General features: G+C 40.9%; 1 protein-coding gene across 1 annotated transcript in view; it reads right to left on the bottom strand.

Annotated features, from left to right (window-relative positions):
* The window catches only part of MAGT1 (magnesium transporter 1), a 58,455-nt gene that overhangs the window by 25,966 nt on the left and 17,639 nt on the right, over positions 1-14,850 (bottom strand). Inside the window, exon 3 of the mRNA XM_033118588.1 lies at positions 14,570-14,686. Coding sequence (XP_032974479.1) covers positions 14,570-14,686 — 117 coding nt within the window. The remainder of the gene's footprint in view (positions 1-14,569; positions 14,687-14,850) is intronic.

The raw sequence follows: 14,850 nt of genomic DNA, 5'->3' as shown, positions 1-14,850 counted from the left end.
TTGCCGTCTGCTTCTCTGCCAACCAACCAACACCCCACTTGCTAGCTGCAATCCATGCTTGCTAGCTTAGTCACGGCAGTTATATCAGTGGCCAATGGCTAACTGGTTACAGCTGATGGCCAACTAGTTACAGCTGATGGCCATCTGAACCCGAGCCAGCATCTTTCCATGTGAGGTCAAGAGCCTGGAAACTACTCTCCTGGCTCTGTCCCCACACAGCAGTTCCTTTTACCCAGTACATTAGGCATATCAAAAGCCAATAAAACATAATATGAAGACACAGAGCAAGTATCAGAACTACACAAGGCAGGGATGCAATGTTGGAATTATCAGATAGGGAATTTAAGAAACTATGATTAACATGCTAATGGCTCTAATGGATAAAACAGACAACATGCAAAAAACAGATGAGCAAGGTAACCAGAGATGGTACTCCTAAAAAAGAACCAAAAAGAAATGCTAGAGATTGTAAACACTGTGAAAGTAAATGAATAATGCCTTTGATGGGCTTATTAGTACACTGGACACAGCTAAGGAAAGAATCTCTGAGCTAGAGAACATATCAACAGAATCTTCAGACACCGAAAAGCAACGACTAAAAAAAGAACAGAATATCCAAGGACTGTTGAGTCAACTACAAAAGGTTGGGAATACCAGAAAAGATTAAAAAAAAAAACAAAACAAAAAAACAAAAAAACAAAACAAAACAAAAAAAACAGAAGAAATATTTAAAACAGTAATGACTGAGAATCTCCCCAAATTAACATAAGACTCCAAATCACAGACCTAGGGAGCTCTGAGAATATCAAGCAGGATAAATGCCAATAACACTATATCCAGGAATATAGTTTTTAAGCTATGGAAAGTCAAAGATAAAGAAAAAACTCTGAAAAAAGCCAGAGAAATAAAACACCTAACCTATTCAAGAAGAGAGATAAGAATTACATCCCACTTCTCTTCAGAAAGCATGCAAGCAAGAAGGGAATGGAGTGAAAGATTTAAAGTATTGAGAGAAAAAAAATCACCGCAAACTTAGAATACTGTTCCCTGTGAAATTATTCTTCAAAAATGAAGGAGAAATAAAGACTTTCTCAGACAAACAAAAATCGAGGGAATTTCTTGCAATAAGATAGGTCAGAAACCCAGATCCACATAAAGGGAGAGTACTGAAGAAGGAATAAGTGAAGTAAAAACTTTTATTTTTCTTATTCTTACTTAATCTAATAGATTATACAGTTTGTTCAAAATAATACCAACAATGGATTCAATTGTCTGTGTGTGTGTGTGTGTGTATGCTTATCTATTAGGGTGGTGCAAAAGTAACCGTTGTTTCTGCAATTATTTTTAACCTTTTAAACTCCAATTACTTTTGCACCAACCTAATACCGTGTTTCCCGGAAAATAAGATCTAGCTGGACAATCAGCTCTAATGCATCTTTTGGAGCAAAAATTAATATAAGACCCGGTCTTATTGTACTATAATATAAGACCGGGTATAATATAATATAATACCGGGTATAATATAATATAATAATATAATACTGAGTTTTATATAATATCATATAACATAATGTAATATAATATAACATAATACCAGGTCTTATATTAATTTGTGCTCCAATAGACACATTAGAGCTGATTGTCCTGCTAGGTCTTATTTTCAGGGAAACACGGTATAATCAATGGTCTAAATATACCAATTAAAAGACAAATTGTCAGAGTGGTTCCAAACATGACCCAAGTATATGATATCTACAAGAAATCCACTTTAAATATAAAGACACATATAGAGCAAAAGAAAATGGATAGAGAAAAATATACTATGCTAATACTAATCAAAGTAAAGCAGGAGTAGCTATATTAATTTCAGACACAGCACACTTCAAAACAAGTAAAGTTATCAGAGATAAAAAGGGCATTACGTGATGATATAGGGATCAATTCTCCAAGAATACATAACAACCCTTAATGTTTATGTCCCTAACAAGAGTGTGAAACTATGTGAGGCAAAAACTAATAGAACTGCAAGGAGAAACTGGTATGTAGAAAGGTTGCAGGATACAAGGTTAAAATACAAAATTCCATTTCTTTCCTATATATCAGCAATGAACAAGAAGAATTTGAAATTAAAAACACAATACCATTTACATTAGCATCCCTCAAAATGAAATACGTATAAATATAACAAAATATATACAAGATCTAAAGGAGGAAAACTACAGAACTATGATCAATGAAATCAAAGAACTAAAGAAATGGAGGGATATTCCATATTCACATATAGGGAGATTCAATATTGTCAAGAAGTCAGTTCTTCCCAACTTCATCTACAGATTCATTGCAATCACAATCAAAATCCCAGAGAGTAATTTTGTGGATAGCGACAAACTGATTCTAAATTTTACATCGAGAATCAAAAGATCCAGAACAGCCAACACAATATTGAAGGAGAACAAAGTTAGAGGATTGACGCTACCCAACTTCAAGTTATAGTAATCAAGACAGTGTGGTGCTATTGAAAGAGTAGAAAAAGAGATCAATGGAACACAATAGAAAGCCCAGAAATAGATCCACATAAATACAGACAACTGATCTTTGACAAAAGAGAAAAGGCAATTAAATGGAAAAAGGACAATCTTTTCAATAAATGGTGTTAAAACAACTGAATATCCATGGGCAAGAAAACAAAAACACCCCACATGACTAATCTACAGCCCTTACACCTTTCAAGAAAATTAACTCACCTCAAAATGAATCACAGACTTAAATGTAAAAGGCAAAACTATAAAACTCCTAGAAGATAACATAGGAGAAAACCAAGATGACATCACTTGGATATAGTGATTTTTAGATAAAACATGTGGGGACAGAGTCCCAGAGAGCAGTTTCCAGGCTCTTGGCCTCACGTGGGGGGATGTTACTCAGGTGGTGGGTGGTGGTTGGCTGTTGGCTGTAGCTGGTTGGCCAACTGGCTGCTGATATGACTGCCATGACTACGTTGGTTGGCTGGCTGGTTGGCAGGCAGAAAAGCGTACGGCGGCTTGCAGATCGTGTAGATCCTACTTCCTGTGTCTCGCCCGGCCGCCAGCAAGAATATAGTGGTATGACTACCCTACCTATGGTTCCGTAGGCGTTCCTTTTTGGCCTCAGCATATCCTGCATTCTTATGTGTGGAGCGGGAGCTGAGACCCTGCATGACACCATGCATGACACATGGCGCAGTGAGCAGGGTTTGGTGTCGACCGAAACTCTCCATAAGGTAATGGAGCAGTTTATGCGTATGAAAGCTCAGTTTCAGAAGGCCTGTGAGGAGCTGCGCCGGGAACGGGAGGCGCGATTGGCCCGGGAGACTCGAGCCTCCAGATGGCACACCACTCTCTTGGCCATAGAAGGCGTCGCCTTCCTTTTGGTAATCTGCTGCTGCTGTAGGCTCCGAGGGTTGTGGACATCTTACACCAAGGCCTCCACCCAATCGGATGCCTGGCACAGCGAGCAGGATTCCGGCCAAGTAGAAACGGCGTCTGACTCTGGGCAGGAGGACATGTGGCCCCCACACAGTGTGGTACCCGGTAGCCACTGTTCTCATTAGTTGGACCCCCGAGGAGGGGCAGAAGTCAGTTCTTCCCAACTTCATCTACAGAATGGATGGCTCTCCAGCCAGCGTGGAAAGGACCCTGCAGGTTCTGGCTGAGCGGTTGCTGGAGGCGGCGGCGAAGGGTACAGCTGGCCGTGTGGGATGGATGTTCCTAACCGTATTACGTCATAACATGGGGGACACGCTTAATGAAATAGCTCAGGTACAGGACCAGCAGCCCCAGAGAGAGGTACTGGAAGGCACTAGAAGCTAGGGACCATCGGTTGGAGAAGGTTTTAACCACAGTGCATCATAACTCGGAGGAAGAAGCACTTGTTGGAATAGCCCAGGTGTGGAACCAGGTGTCCCGGTGGGAGGCGCTGGAAGCCCGGTCTGCCTGTTAAGAGGATGAGCTCCACAGTGGAGACTCTGAGGCTGAGGCGGGCGATGCAAGTGGAGACAATGTAGCTCGCAACCCCCATTATGGAGCAAAAGGTAAAGCGTGAGCAACCTTTGGGCCCCGGGGGCATTGCTGCCGGTAAGCCAGCTGTGATTGAGTTCACAACTTACACCCCTTACACTCCCACTGAGTTGCAGGAGCTGGGGAGGCGGTACAGACAGAGCCCTGGAGAGCCAGTCTCGGCTTAGCTACTGCGTTTATGGGATGAGGGGGCAGACAGCATTCTCTGCTCCCCAGGCGAGATGGAAAAGCTAGCCTCTGTCACGGGGCATCCGTCCCTGTGACAAAGGTTACAGAATTGCCATAGGTTGGCCCAAAATCAGGGCAACCACACTCTAATGGAGTGGCTCACTGCTGCGGTACGCATAGTATGGGGAGAGGTTGGCGACCTGCCAGACACTGTGAGTAAACGGCAATCGTATACTGAACTTACTCAAATCATCCATAAATGGGTATGAGACATACTATGTTCAACCCTAACATGTGGGGGCCGGATGACGAGTGTTTTACAACCAGCATGAGAGATCTGGTTTTGGATACTGCCCCTGAATCCCTGAAAGTGCTTTTGGATCCTTGGTTGTCATTCTTACATCCTATGTGGGGCGGCGGATCCATGACATCACATTGCCATGGCCACCCTAGGGGATGCTGAAAGCTGGCGGCAAAGGAAGTTAAGACAGGAGGACCTGGAAGCCCAAGCCAAAAGCAAGGGGGCGAGGTCGCAGGCCTCTAAGAGTAACACGCACACAGACGTGGTATGATGTGGTGGCAGCAGGGCTTAATCAGGAAAAAGTAGACCGACAACCCAATGCCTTCTTGTTGGAACTTTGGAAACAGTTGCGTCCGGAACAGCTCCATTAGGGGTGGGGCTATGGTACCCGGTCAGAGGGGACAAGTGGGGACTGGAAGCCCCACGTGGAACTGTCCATACATTGGTCACCTTCTAATGTGCAGAGGGTTTGGCTCTAGTTGACACTGGCGCAGAATGCAGTCTTGTTCATGAGAAACGCTGGCTGTGCCCAGGAAGTCTGGCTGTGCCCAGAAAGACTGGTGGTACCGAGAGCCCTGGTTGTGCCCAGGAAGTCTGGCTGTGCCTAGAAAGTAGGTGGACATCGAGGGACACCCCCTGGGACATTATTTGAACTGGACTGGGACCTTTTTTTTTCGTGAGCTGGGTTCCTTACACAGGGCCCCTCGCGGAAGACGCTTGTTGCATAGATGGTGAGGTGAGACCCTGCAGGGGTGGAGTGTGGGGACAGAGTATCAGAGAGCAGTTTCCAGGCTGTCGGCCTCACGTGGGGGGGTGCTGGCTCGGGTGGTGGTTGGCCGTTGGCTGTAGCCGGTTGGCCAACTGGCTGCTGATGTAACTGCCATGACTGTGTTAGTTGGTTGGCTGGTTGGCAGGCAGAAAAGCGGACGGTGGATTGCAGATCGTGTAGATCCTATTTTGTGTGTCTCGCCTGGCCGTCAGCGAGAATATGGTGGTATGACTCCCCTATCTATGGCTCCGTGGGTGTTCCTTTTTGGCCTCACCATATCCTGCATTCCTATGTGGGGAGCGGGAGCAGACACCCCACGTGATGCCCTGCATGACACAACAACACAAACACAATCCATGATAGAAATAATTGGTAAGTTGTACTTCATTAAAATTAAAAATTTCTCATCTGCGAAAGACAAAGTTAAGAGAGTGAGACAACAAGCCACAGACTGGGAGAAAAATTTTGGAAAAGACACATCTGATAAACAACTGTTATCTAAAATATGCAAATGACTCTTAAAGCTCAACAGTAAGAGAACAAACAAAACTATTAAAAAATGGGCACCTATGCAAATAAAAACCACAATGAGATACCACCTCACACTTGTTAGAATGACTATCATCAACAAGATTAATAATAAGTGTTGGCGAGGCTGTGGAGAAAAAGGAACCCTCATACACTGCTGGCAGGACTGCAGATTAGTACAGCTGCTATGGAAGGCAGTGTGGTGGTTCCTCAAAAAATTAAGAATAGAATTATCATATGACCCAGCAATCCCTCTCCTGAGTGTATACCCAGAAAATCTGAAAACATTTATCCGTAAAAGATGTACATGCTCTTATGTTAATTGCAGCTTTATTTATGGTGGTGAAGACATAAAAACAAGCAAAGTGTCCTCAATAGATGATTGGATAATTATGTGTTATACACTTCTATGCACACAATGGAATACTAACCTGCCAAAGGAAAGATGAAACAGTGCCATCTGCAACAACATGAATGGATCTTGAGATTATTATGCTAAGTGAAATAAGCCACACAGAAAAAGTCAAGAACCATGATTTCACTGACATGTGGTATATAAAACTGAGAACAACAAAGGAACAAGAAAAGTGAAGAAACAAAAACTCATAGACACAGATAATAGTTTAGTTGTTACTAGAGAGTAAGGGGTGAGGGGGGATGGTAGAAGAGGGTAAAGGGGATCAAATATACTGTGATGGAAGGATAACTGATTCCGGGTGGTGACACACAATGTGATATATAGATGATGTATTATACAATCGTATACTTGAAACCTATGTAACTTTGGTAACCCTTGTCATCCCCAAAAATTTTATTTAAAATAATGGGCACAAGACCTTAAGAGACACCTCACCAAAGTTATACAGATGGCAAATAAGCATGTGAAAAGATGCTCCACATACGTCATCAGGGAAATGCAAACGAAACCAACAGTGAGCAAGCACTGTCTACACACCTACCAGCATGGCGAAAATGCAGAACATGGCAGCACCAATGCTGGTGAGAACGTGGACCAGCGGGAACTCTCATTCATTGCTGCTGGGAATGCAAAATGGTACCGCCACAGTGGAAGGTAGCTTGACACTTTCTCACAAAACTAAACATACTCTTACCATATGATCCAGTAACCATACTCCTTGGTACTTACCCAAAGGCGTTGAAAAGTTATGTCTGCAAAAAACCCACACACAGATGGGTATAGTTTATTCATAATTGCCAAAACTTGGAAACAACCAATATGTCCTTTAGTATGTGAATCGATAAACTCTGGTACATTCAGACAATGGAATGTTATTCAACATTAAAAAGAAATGAGCTATCGATTCGATCAAAATGGTGGGGTGAGGTAAGCCTCTGTGAGGCTCCCCTGCAATTTGCAGCTAATTGAACAACTATAACTCCACAAAGGACTCCCTGCACAATGGACAGGCAAGACGAGGAGACCGACTACTGAGTTCACCTAAAGATGGGCGAATCGCGGGAGGTGGTGGGGGGGCGGAAACGGAGAAGTGCGGAGACAGAGCCACATGGGCGCAGGGCGCAGAAGTAGCTCAGTGCTCCGAGCTCGCTGCATCCCGGAACTGCTGCAGCTGCGGGAGAGGGAAGAACTCGGACTGCTAGGGCTCCCCTTATGGCCCACAGGGCTGAGGGGGCAGCATTTAACACGGCTGAACCCAATGCTCACGGCAGAGACCTCGGAGCAAAGACTGAGGGAAGAAGGCTGAAAACGGTGGTTTAAGCCCTCAGTGCCGAGCAGAGAATGGAAGCCTTAGGCACTGAGACTAGCTGCCCCCTCCCTACCCTCCCAGAGCTCACCCCGCCCCCACCTGCCTGCTGATGGAAGCGGAACAGTAGCAGTGTCAGATCAAAAGAACAGAGTATTTGCTGTTTGGAGAACGGTGGACCACAGACACAGATTCGCAGCCCAACTAGTTCCGGCAAAGGGGAGGGAGCTGTGGAAGCAGGACTGGCTGTGGTGGTGGTCGGCACCATTACTCTGGGCCACCTCTCAGAACTCATCCTGCCCCTGGCCCCACCTATCTGGGCCGATTCCTGCAGGAGTAAACAGAACTGCTGAAACATACAGGCTTTGAACCTGGTGCAGGAAGAGCTTTGGAACTTCAAAAGCTCTCTGCATACCCACATGGACACTGCGCCGTGACTCAGGCGAACTATTAACAGAGGAGAAGCCCATCTCCCAGAGAATCCCCCCATTGTGTGAGAAGCTGGAATAGTGCAGAGAAAAACTACCGTGTGAGAGAGAAAAAAAAGGCTGCAGTCGGAGAGAAAATAAAACATTCTACCAACCAGCACTGGAAAACAAAAGAAAGACCTCTTCCTATCAACCTGTTGCAGAAGCCACTCCTGTAGCTGTCTAGGAAGAGAAATAATAAATCAGTAATTGCCATGAATAACCAAGGCAACAAGACAGCTCAGAAAGAAAGTGAAAAGTCTCCAGAAAAGGAACTTACAGATATGGAAATATGTGACTTAAATGACACAGAATTCAAGATTGCAGTTCTGAAAAAACTCAACGAGATGCAAGAAAACACAGAAAGGCAGTTTAATGAACTCAGAAACACAATCAAAGAACAACATGAGCATTTTACGAAAGAGATTGAAATTTTAAAAATGAACCAAATAGAATTTCTGGAGATTAAGAACTCAATAGAAGTAATTAAGAATGAAATAACCAGCTTAGGTAGTAGAGTTGACCAGATGGAGGAAAGAATCAGTGACATCGAAGATAGAAACCTGGAATTTACAAAGATGAAAGAAGAAAGACACTCGAGACTTAAAATAAATTAAAGAACTCTACAAGAACTTTCTGACTCCATCAGAAAGAACAATATAAGAATAATGGGCATACCAGAAGGAGAAGAAAGAGAGAAGGGAACAGAGAATATATTCAAACAAATTGTTGATGAAAACTTCCCAAACTTGTGGACGGATCTGGATACTGGAATCCAAGAAGCAAATAGAACACCTATTTGCCTCAATACCAAAAGGCCTTCTCCAAGGCACACTGTATTGAAGCTGTCTAAAATCAACGACAAAGAAAGAATCCTCAAGGCAGCCAGGGAAAAGAAGACTGTAACCTACAAAGGAGAGCCCATTAGATTATCATCAGATTTTTCAGCAGAATCTCTACAAGCCAGGAGGGAGTGGAACCAAATATTCAAACTATTGAAAGAGAGAAATTATGAGCCGAGAATAATATATCCAGCAAAGATATCCTTTAGATATGAAGGAGGAAGAAAGACCTTTCCAGACACACAGAAGCTGAGGGAATTTTCTAATACACGAGCTGCACTACAAGAAATACTAAAGGAGGCTATTCGACCACCATTAACAGGGACAATTTGTGGCAACCAAAACATAAAAAGGGGGAGAGTACAGGCCTGAACCGGAATATGGGAATGGAGAAAGTAAGTGTGCTGAAGAAAATGGAACACTCTAAATGTCAAACTTTCCTTTACAGAAACTTAAGGGTAACCACCAAAAAAAAATCCAGAACTGAAACATATACTGTAATAAAAGAAGAAACAGGGGGAAACATCATAGAATACCACCACACAGAAATAACAGACAACAACAAAAAGGCAAAGAAACAATGGAGACACAGCCTTACCAGAAAACTAAAGATAGAATGACAGGAAATCCTCACATGTCAATAATAACCCTAATCGTAAATGGACTGAACTCACCAATAAAAAGGCACAGATTAGCAGACTGGACCAAAACACTAAACCCAACCATACGCTGTCTCCAAGAGACATATCTCAGCTACAAGGACAAGCATAGACTCAAAGTGAAAGGGTGGAAATTGACACTCCAAGCAAATGGTACCCAGAGAAAATCAGGTGTAGCCAGAATGATACCCGATGAAACAGACTGCAGGGTGAAAAAGATAACAACAGACAAAGACGGACATTTCATAATGGTAAAGGGGACTATACAACAGGAGACATAACAGTCATCAATATTTATGCCCCCAATCAGGGAGCACCGAAATATACCAAGCACCTACTAACAGAACTAAAGGGAGAAATTGAACAAAACACAATTATACTAGGGGAGTTAAATACATCATTGACGGCTATGGATAGATCATCCAAACAGAAAATAAATAATGAAAGAGCAGCCCTAAATGACACATTAGATGAAATGGACATAATTGACATATATAGAGCACTTCATCCTAAAACATCAGACTATACAGTTTTTTTCTAGTGTACATGGTACAATCTCAAGGATAGACGATGTACTGGGACGTAAAATCAGCCTCAGCGAATTTAAGAAGACTGAAATCATACCAAGCATATTCTCTGATCACAGGCTTGGAAATTGGATATCAACTGCAAAAAGAAAGCAGGAAAAAACACAAATACATGGAGATTAAACAACATACTTTTAAAGAATGACTGGGTCAAAGGAGAAATTAGACGAGACATCAAAAAATACATAGAAACAAATGACAATGGAAATACATCCTACCAAAATTTTTGGGATGCAGCGAAAGCAGTTTTAAGAGGGAAATTTGCATCCTTAGAGGCCTATCACAAGAAACAAGAAAAATCCCAAATAAATAACCTCATGTTACACCTGAAAGAACTAGAAAATGAAGAATAAGTGAAACCCAAGTTCAGCAGAAGAAAGGAAATAACAAAAATCAGAGCAGAACTAAATGAAATAGAAAACAAAAAGACAATAGAAAAACTTAATGTGACAAAGAGCTGGTTATTTGAAAAGATTAACAAAACTGACAAACCCTTGGCTAGACTCACTAGATAAAAAGAGAGAGGACACTAACAAAATCAGAAATGAAAAAGGAGAAGTTATCACGGACACCACAGAAATACAAAGGATCATCCAAGAATACTATGAAGGACTATTTGCCACCAAATTTAATAACCTAGAAGAAATGGACAAGTTCTCAGAAACACATAGCCTTCCAAGGCTGAACCATGAAGAACTGGAAAATCTAAACAGACCGATCACCAGTAACGAAATTGAATCAGTCATCCAAAACCTTCCCAAAAGCAAAAGTCCTGGACCAGATGGCTTCACTAGGGAATTCTACCAAACCTTCAGAGAGGATCTAATACCAATCCTGCTCAAACTCTGAAAAAACTGAAGAAGAGACAGTACTCCCTAACTCATTTTATGAGGCCAACATTACCCTGATACCAAAACCTGGTAAGGACAACACAAAAAAAGAAAACTACAGACCAATATCTCTGATGAATACAGATGCAAAAATCCTAAACAAAATTCTAGCAAACCGAGTACAACAATGCGTTTAAAAGATTATTCATCACGACCAAGTGGGGTTCATCCCTGGGGCACAAGGATGGTTCAACATCTGCATATTCATGAATGTGATACATCACATAAACAAAATAATGGACAAAAATCTTATGATTATATCAATTGATGCAGAAAAAGCATTTGACAAGATACAACATCCATTTATATTTAAAACACTTAATAAAATAGGTATAGAAGGAAAATACCTTAACATAATAAAGGCCATATATGACAAGCCCTCAGCTAATTCATAATTAATGGTGAAAAATTGAAGCCCTTTGCTCTACTTTCAGGAACACGACAGGGCTATCCCCTATCACCTCTGCTTTTCAACCTAGTGTTGGAAGTCCTTGCCAGAGCAATCAGGCAAGAGAAAGAAATAAAAGGCATCCAAATTAGGAATGAAGAAGTTAAATTATCACTCTTTGCAGATGACATGATGCTGTATATAAAAAACCCTAAAGAGTCCACCAAAAAGCTATTAGGAACAATCAACGAATAAAGTCAAGTTGCCGGCTACAAAATCAACGTACAAACGTCCATGGTATTCCTATATACTAACAATGAAATCTCAGAAAAAGAAATACAAAAAACAATTCCTTTTGCAATTGCTACAAAAAGAATAAAATACCTAGGAATTAACTTAACCAATGATGTGAAGGACCTATATGCTGAAAACTGTAAGACATTTTTGAAAGAAATTGAAGAAGACACAAAGAAATGGAAAGACATTCCGTGCTCATGGATTGGAAGAATCAACATAGTTAAAATGGCCATATTACCCAAAGCAATATACAGATTTAACGCAATCCCCATCAAAATCCCAATCGCATTTTTTAAAAAAATTGAAAAAAAAAATCATCAGATTTCTGTGGAACCACAAAAGACCCCGAATACCCAAAGCAATCTTAAGAAAAAAGAACAATACTGGAGGTATCACACTCCCTCACTTTAGCTTGTACTACAGGGCTACAATAATCAAAACAGCATGGTATTGGCAGAAAAACAGACACATATACCAATGGAATAGAATTGAGAACCCAGAAGTAAAACCACATAAATATGGACAGATAATTTTTGACAAAGAAGCTAAAAACATACAATGGAGGAAAGACAGCCTCTTCAATAACTGGTGCTGGCAGAATTGGATAGCCACGTGCAAAAGAATGAAACTGGACTGCTATCTGTCACCATGTATCAAAATTAATTCAAAATGGATCAAAGACTTAAGCATAAGACGTAACACAATAAACTGTATAGAAGAAAACATAGGTACTAAACTTATGGACCTTGTGTTCAAAGAGCATTTTATGAATTTGACTCCAGAGGCAATGGAAGTAAAAGCTAAAATAAACAAACGGGACTATAGGAAACTTAAAAGCTTCTGCACAGCAAAAGAAACCATCGACAAAATAAAGAGGCAACCAACTGAATGGGAGAAGGTTTTTGCAAACAGTGCCTCCAATAAGGGGCTAATATCCAAAATGTAAAAGGAACTCATGAAACTCAACAACAAAAAAACAAACAACCCAATTGAAAAATGGGCAGAGGACCTAAAGAGACATTTCTCCAAAGAGGACATACAAATGGCAAATAGACATATGAAAAAATGCTCAACATCACTAATCATCAGAGAAATGCAAATAAAAACCACAATGAGATATCACCTCACCCCAGTCAGAATGGCTATCATCAACAAGACAAATAGTAACAAGTGTTGGAGAGGCTGTGGAGAAAAAGGAACCCTCATACACTGTTGGTAGGAATACAGACTGGTGCAGCCATTATGGAAGGCAGTGTGAAGGTTCCTCAAAAAATTATGAAGAAAATTACCATATGACCCAGCAATCCCTCTCCTGGGTATCTACCCAAAAAATCTGAAAACATTTATACATAAAGACACATGTGCTCCAATGTTCATTGCAGCTTTGTTTACGGTGGCCAAGACATGGAAACAACCAAAATGTCCTTCGGTAGATGAATCGATAAAGAAGTTGTGGTATATATACACAATGGAATACTATTTGGCGGTAAGAAAAGATGATGCCGGAACATTTGTGACAACATGGATGGATCTTGAGAGTATGATGCTAAGGAAAGTAAGTCAGACAGAAAAAGCAGAGAACCATATGATTTCACTGATATGTGGTACATAAACAAAAAACAACAAAAGAACAAGACAAACAAATGAGAAACAAAAACTCACAGACAGAGACAATAGTTTATTGTTTGGTTACCAGAGGGTAAGGAGGGAGGGGGGTGGGAGATGAGCGTAAAGGGGATCAAATATATGGTGATAGAAGGAGAACTGACTCCGGGTGGTGAACACACAATGGAATTTATAGATGATGTAATACAGAACTGTACACCTGAAATCTATGTAATTTTACTAACAATTGTCACCCCAATAAATTGAAGAAAAAAAAGAAGAAATGAGCTATCAAGCCATGAAAACACATGGAGGAACTTTAAATGAATATTACTAAGTGAAAGAAGGCAATCTGAAAAGTCCACATACTATGATTCTAACTATACGACATTCTGGAAAAGGTGAAACTATGGAGATAACAAAAAGATCAGTGATTACCAAAAGTTAGGGAGATGGGATGAATTGGCAGAGCAGTGAAAACTGCCCTAAATGTCCTCCATACTCTGCCAATTCATCCTATTTATGATACTATATTGACTCATACATGTTATTATACATTTGTCCGAACTAGTAGAATGTACAAGACCAAGAGTGAACCATAATGAAACTATGCATTTTGGGTGATTATGATGTGTTAATGTAGGTTCTGTAAAAAATGTCCACTCTGGTTGGGGGTGCTGATAATGGAGGAAGCTATCCATTTCTGGGGGCGGGGATATACGGGAAATCTCTGTATGTACCCCTCAATTCTGCCGTGAACCTAATCTGCTCTAAAAAATTTGTCATAATTAAAAACAATACAGATGAAAGGGTTGAGAGGGTGGGTATGGGATCCAGGGAACAGGAAAAGGGTTAAGCTCTTAGTGGAAAATCTTTTTGATTTTCCACTAAGACAAGAAGCAAGGAGTAAAGACAGGTACCTAGCTCTACTAAGAATTTTAATATTACAATGGTGACATAATGATGGATTCATGCTGTGATTTAAAAAGTTACTTGATAAATTGTACACTAAAATGGTTAAAATGATAGTTTTATATTTTAATGTGTGTGTGTGACTTGATTACTACCCAATTTTCAAATTCTAATAGGTTAAGCATTTATCATTATATATTTCCTGGTTAGCTCCTGTTTAGCTTTTATTTCACTAACAACTCTTTTTTTTTTTTCACTAACAACTCTTGATCTTACATAAGACAAGTCCTATTTAACTTCTTGTAGCCACTGAAGACGTATTCCACTTTATTCACAATTGCCTACTCCTACTTAACGGAATAAACCAAAGGTCTTACCATCTGAAATACATCAGAGCCTTCATCAAAATCCACCATAGCAAAAAATATCCTGTTGGTAAATGCACTGGAGTATCTCCAGGAGTTTGCCAGGATCTGGAATTCTTCATCAGCTTGCCTGGATGCAATCAGATTGGTGAAGATAGCATATAAAACACTTCGCAAAACAATCCAGTTTTATCAGCAGTAAAACAGATTCAAAGATGCAACAGCAGTTTTTCCAGTGGGGGATGGGGGGTGGAGAGACAAGTAAGTCAGGCTCTACTGACAGGGTTAGGACA

Source organism: Rhinolophus ferrumequinum, chromosome X, assembly GCF_004115265.2.
Source record: "Rhinolophus ferrumequinum isolate MPI-CBG mRhiFer1 chromosome X, mRhiFer1_v1.p, whole genome shotgun sequence".
NCBI lineage: Eukaryota > Metazoa > Chordata > Mammalia > Chiroptera > Rhinolophidae > Rhinolophus > Rhinolophus ferrumequinum.
This window is presented reverse-complemented; position numbering and strand designations above follow the sequence as displayed.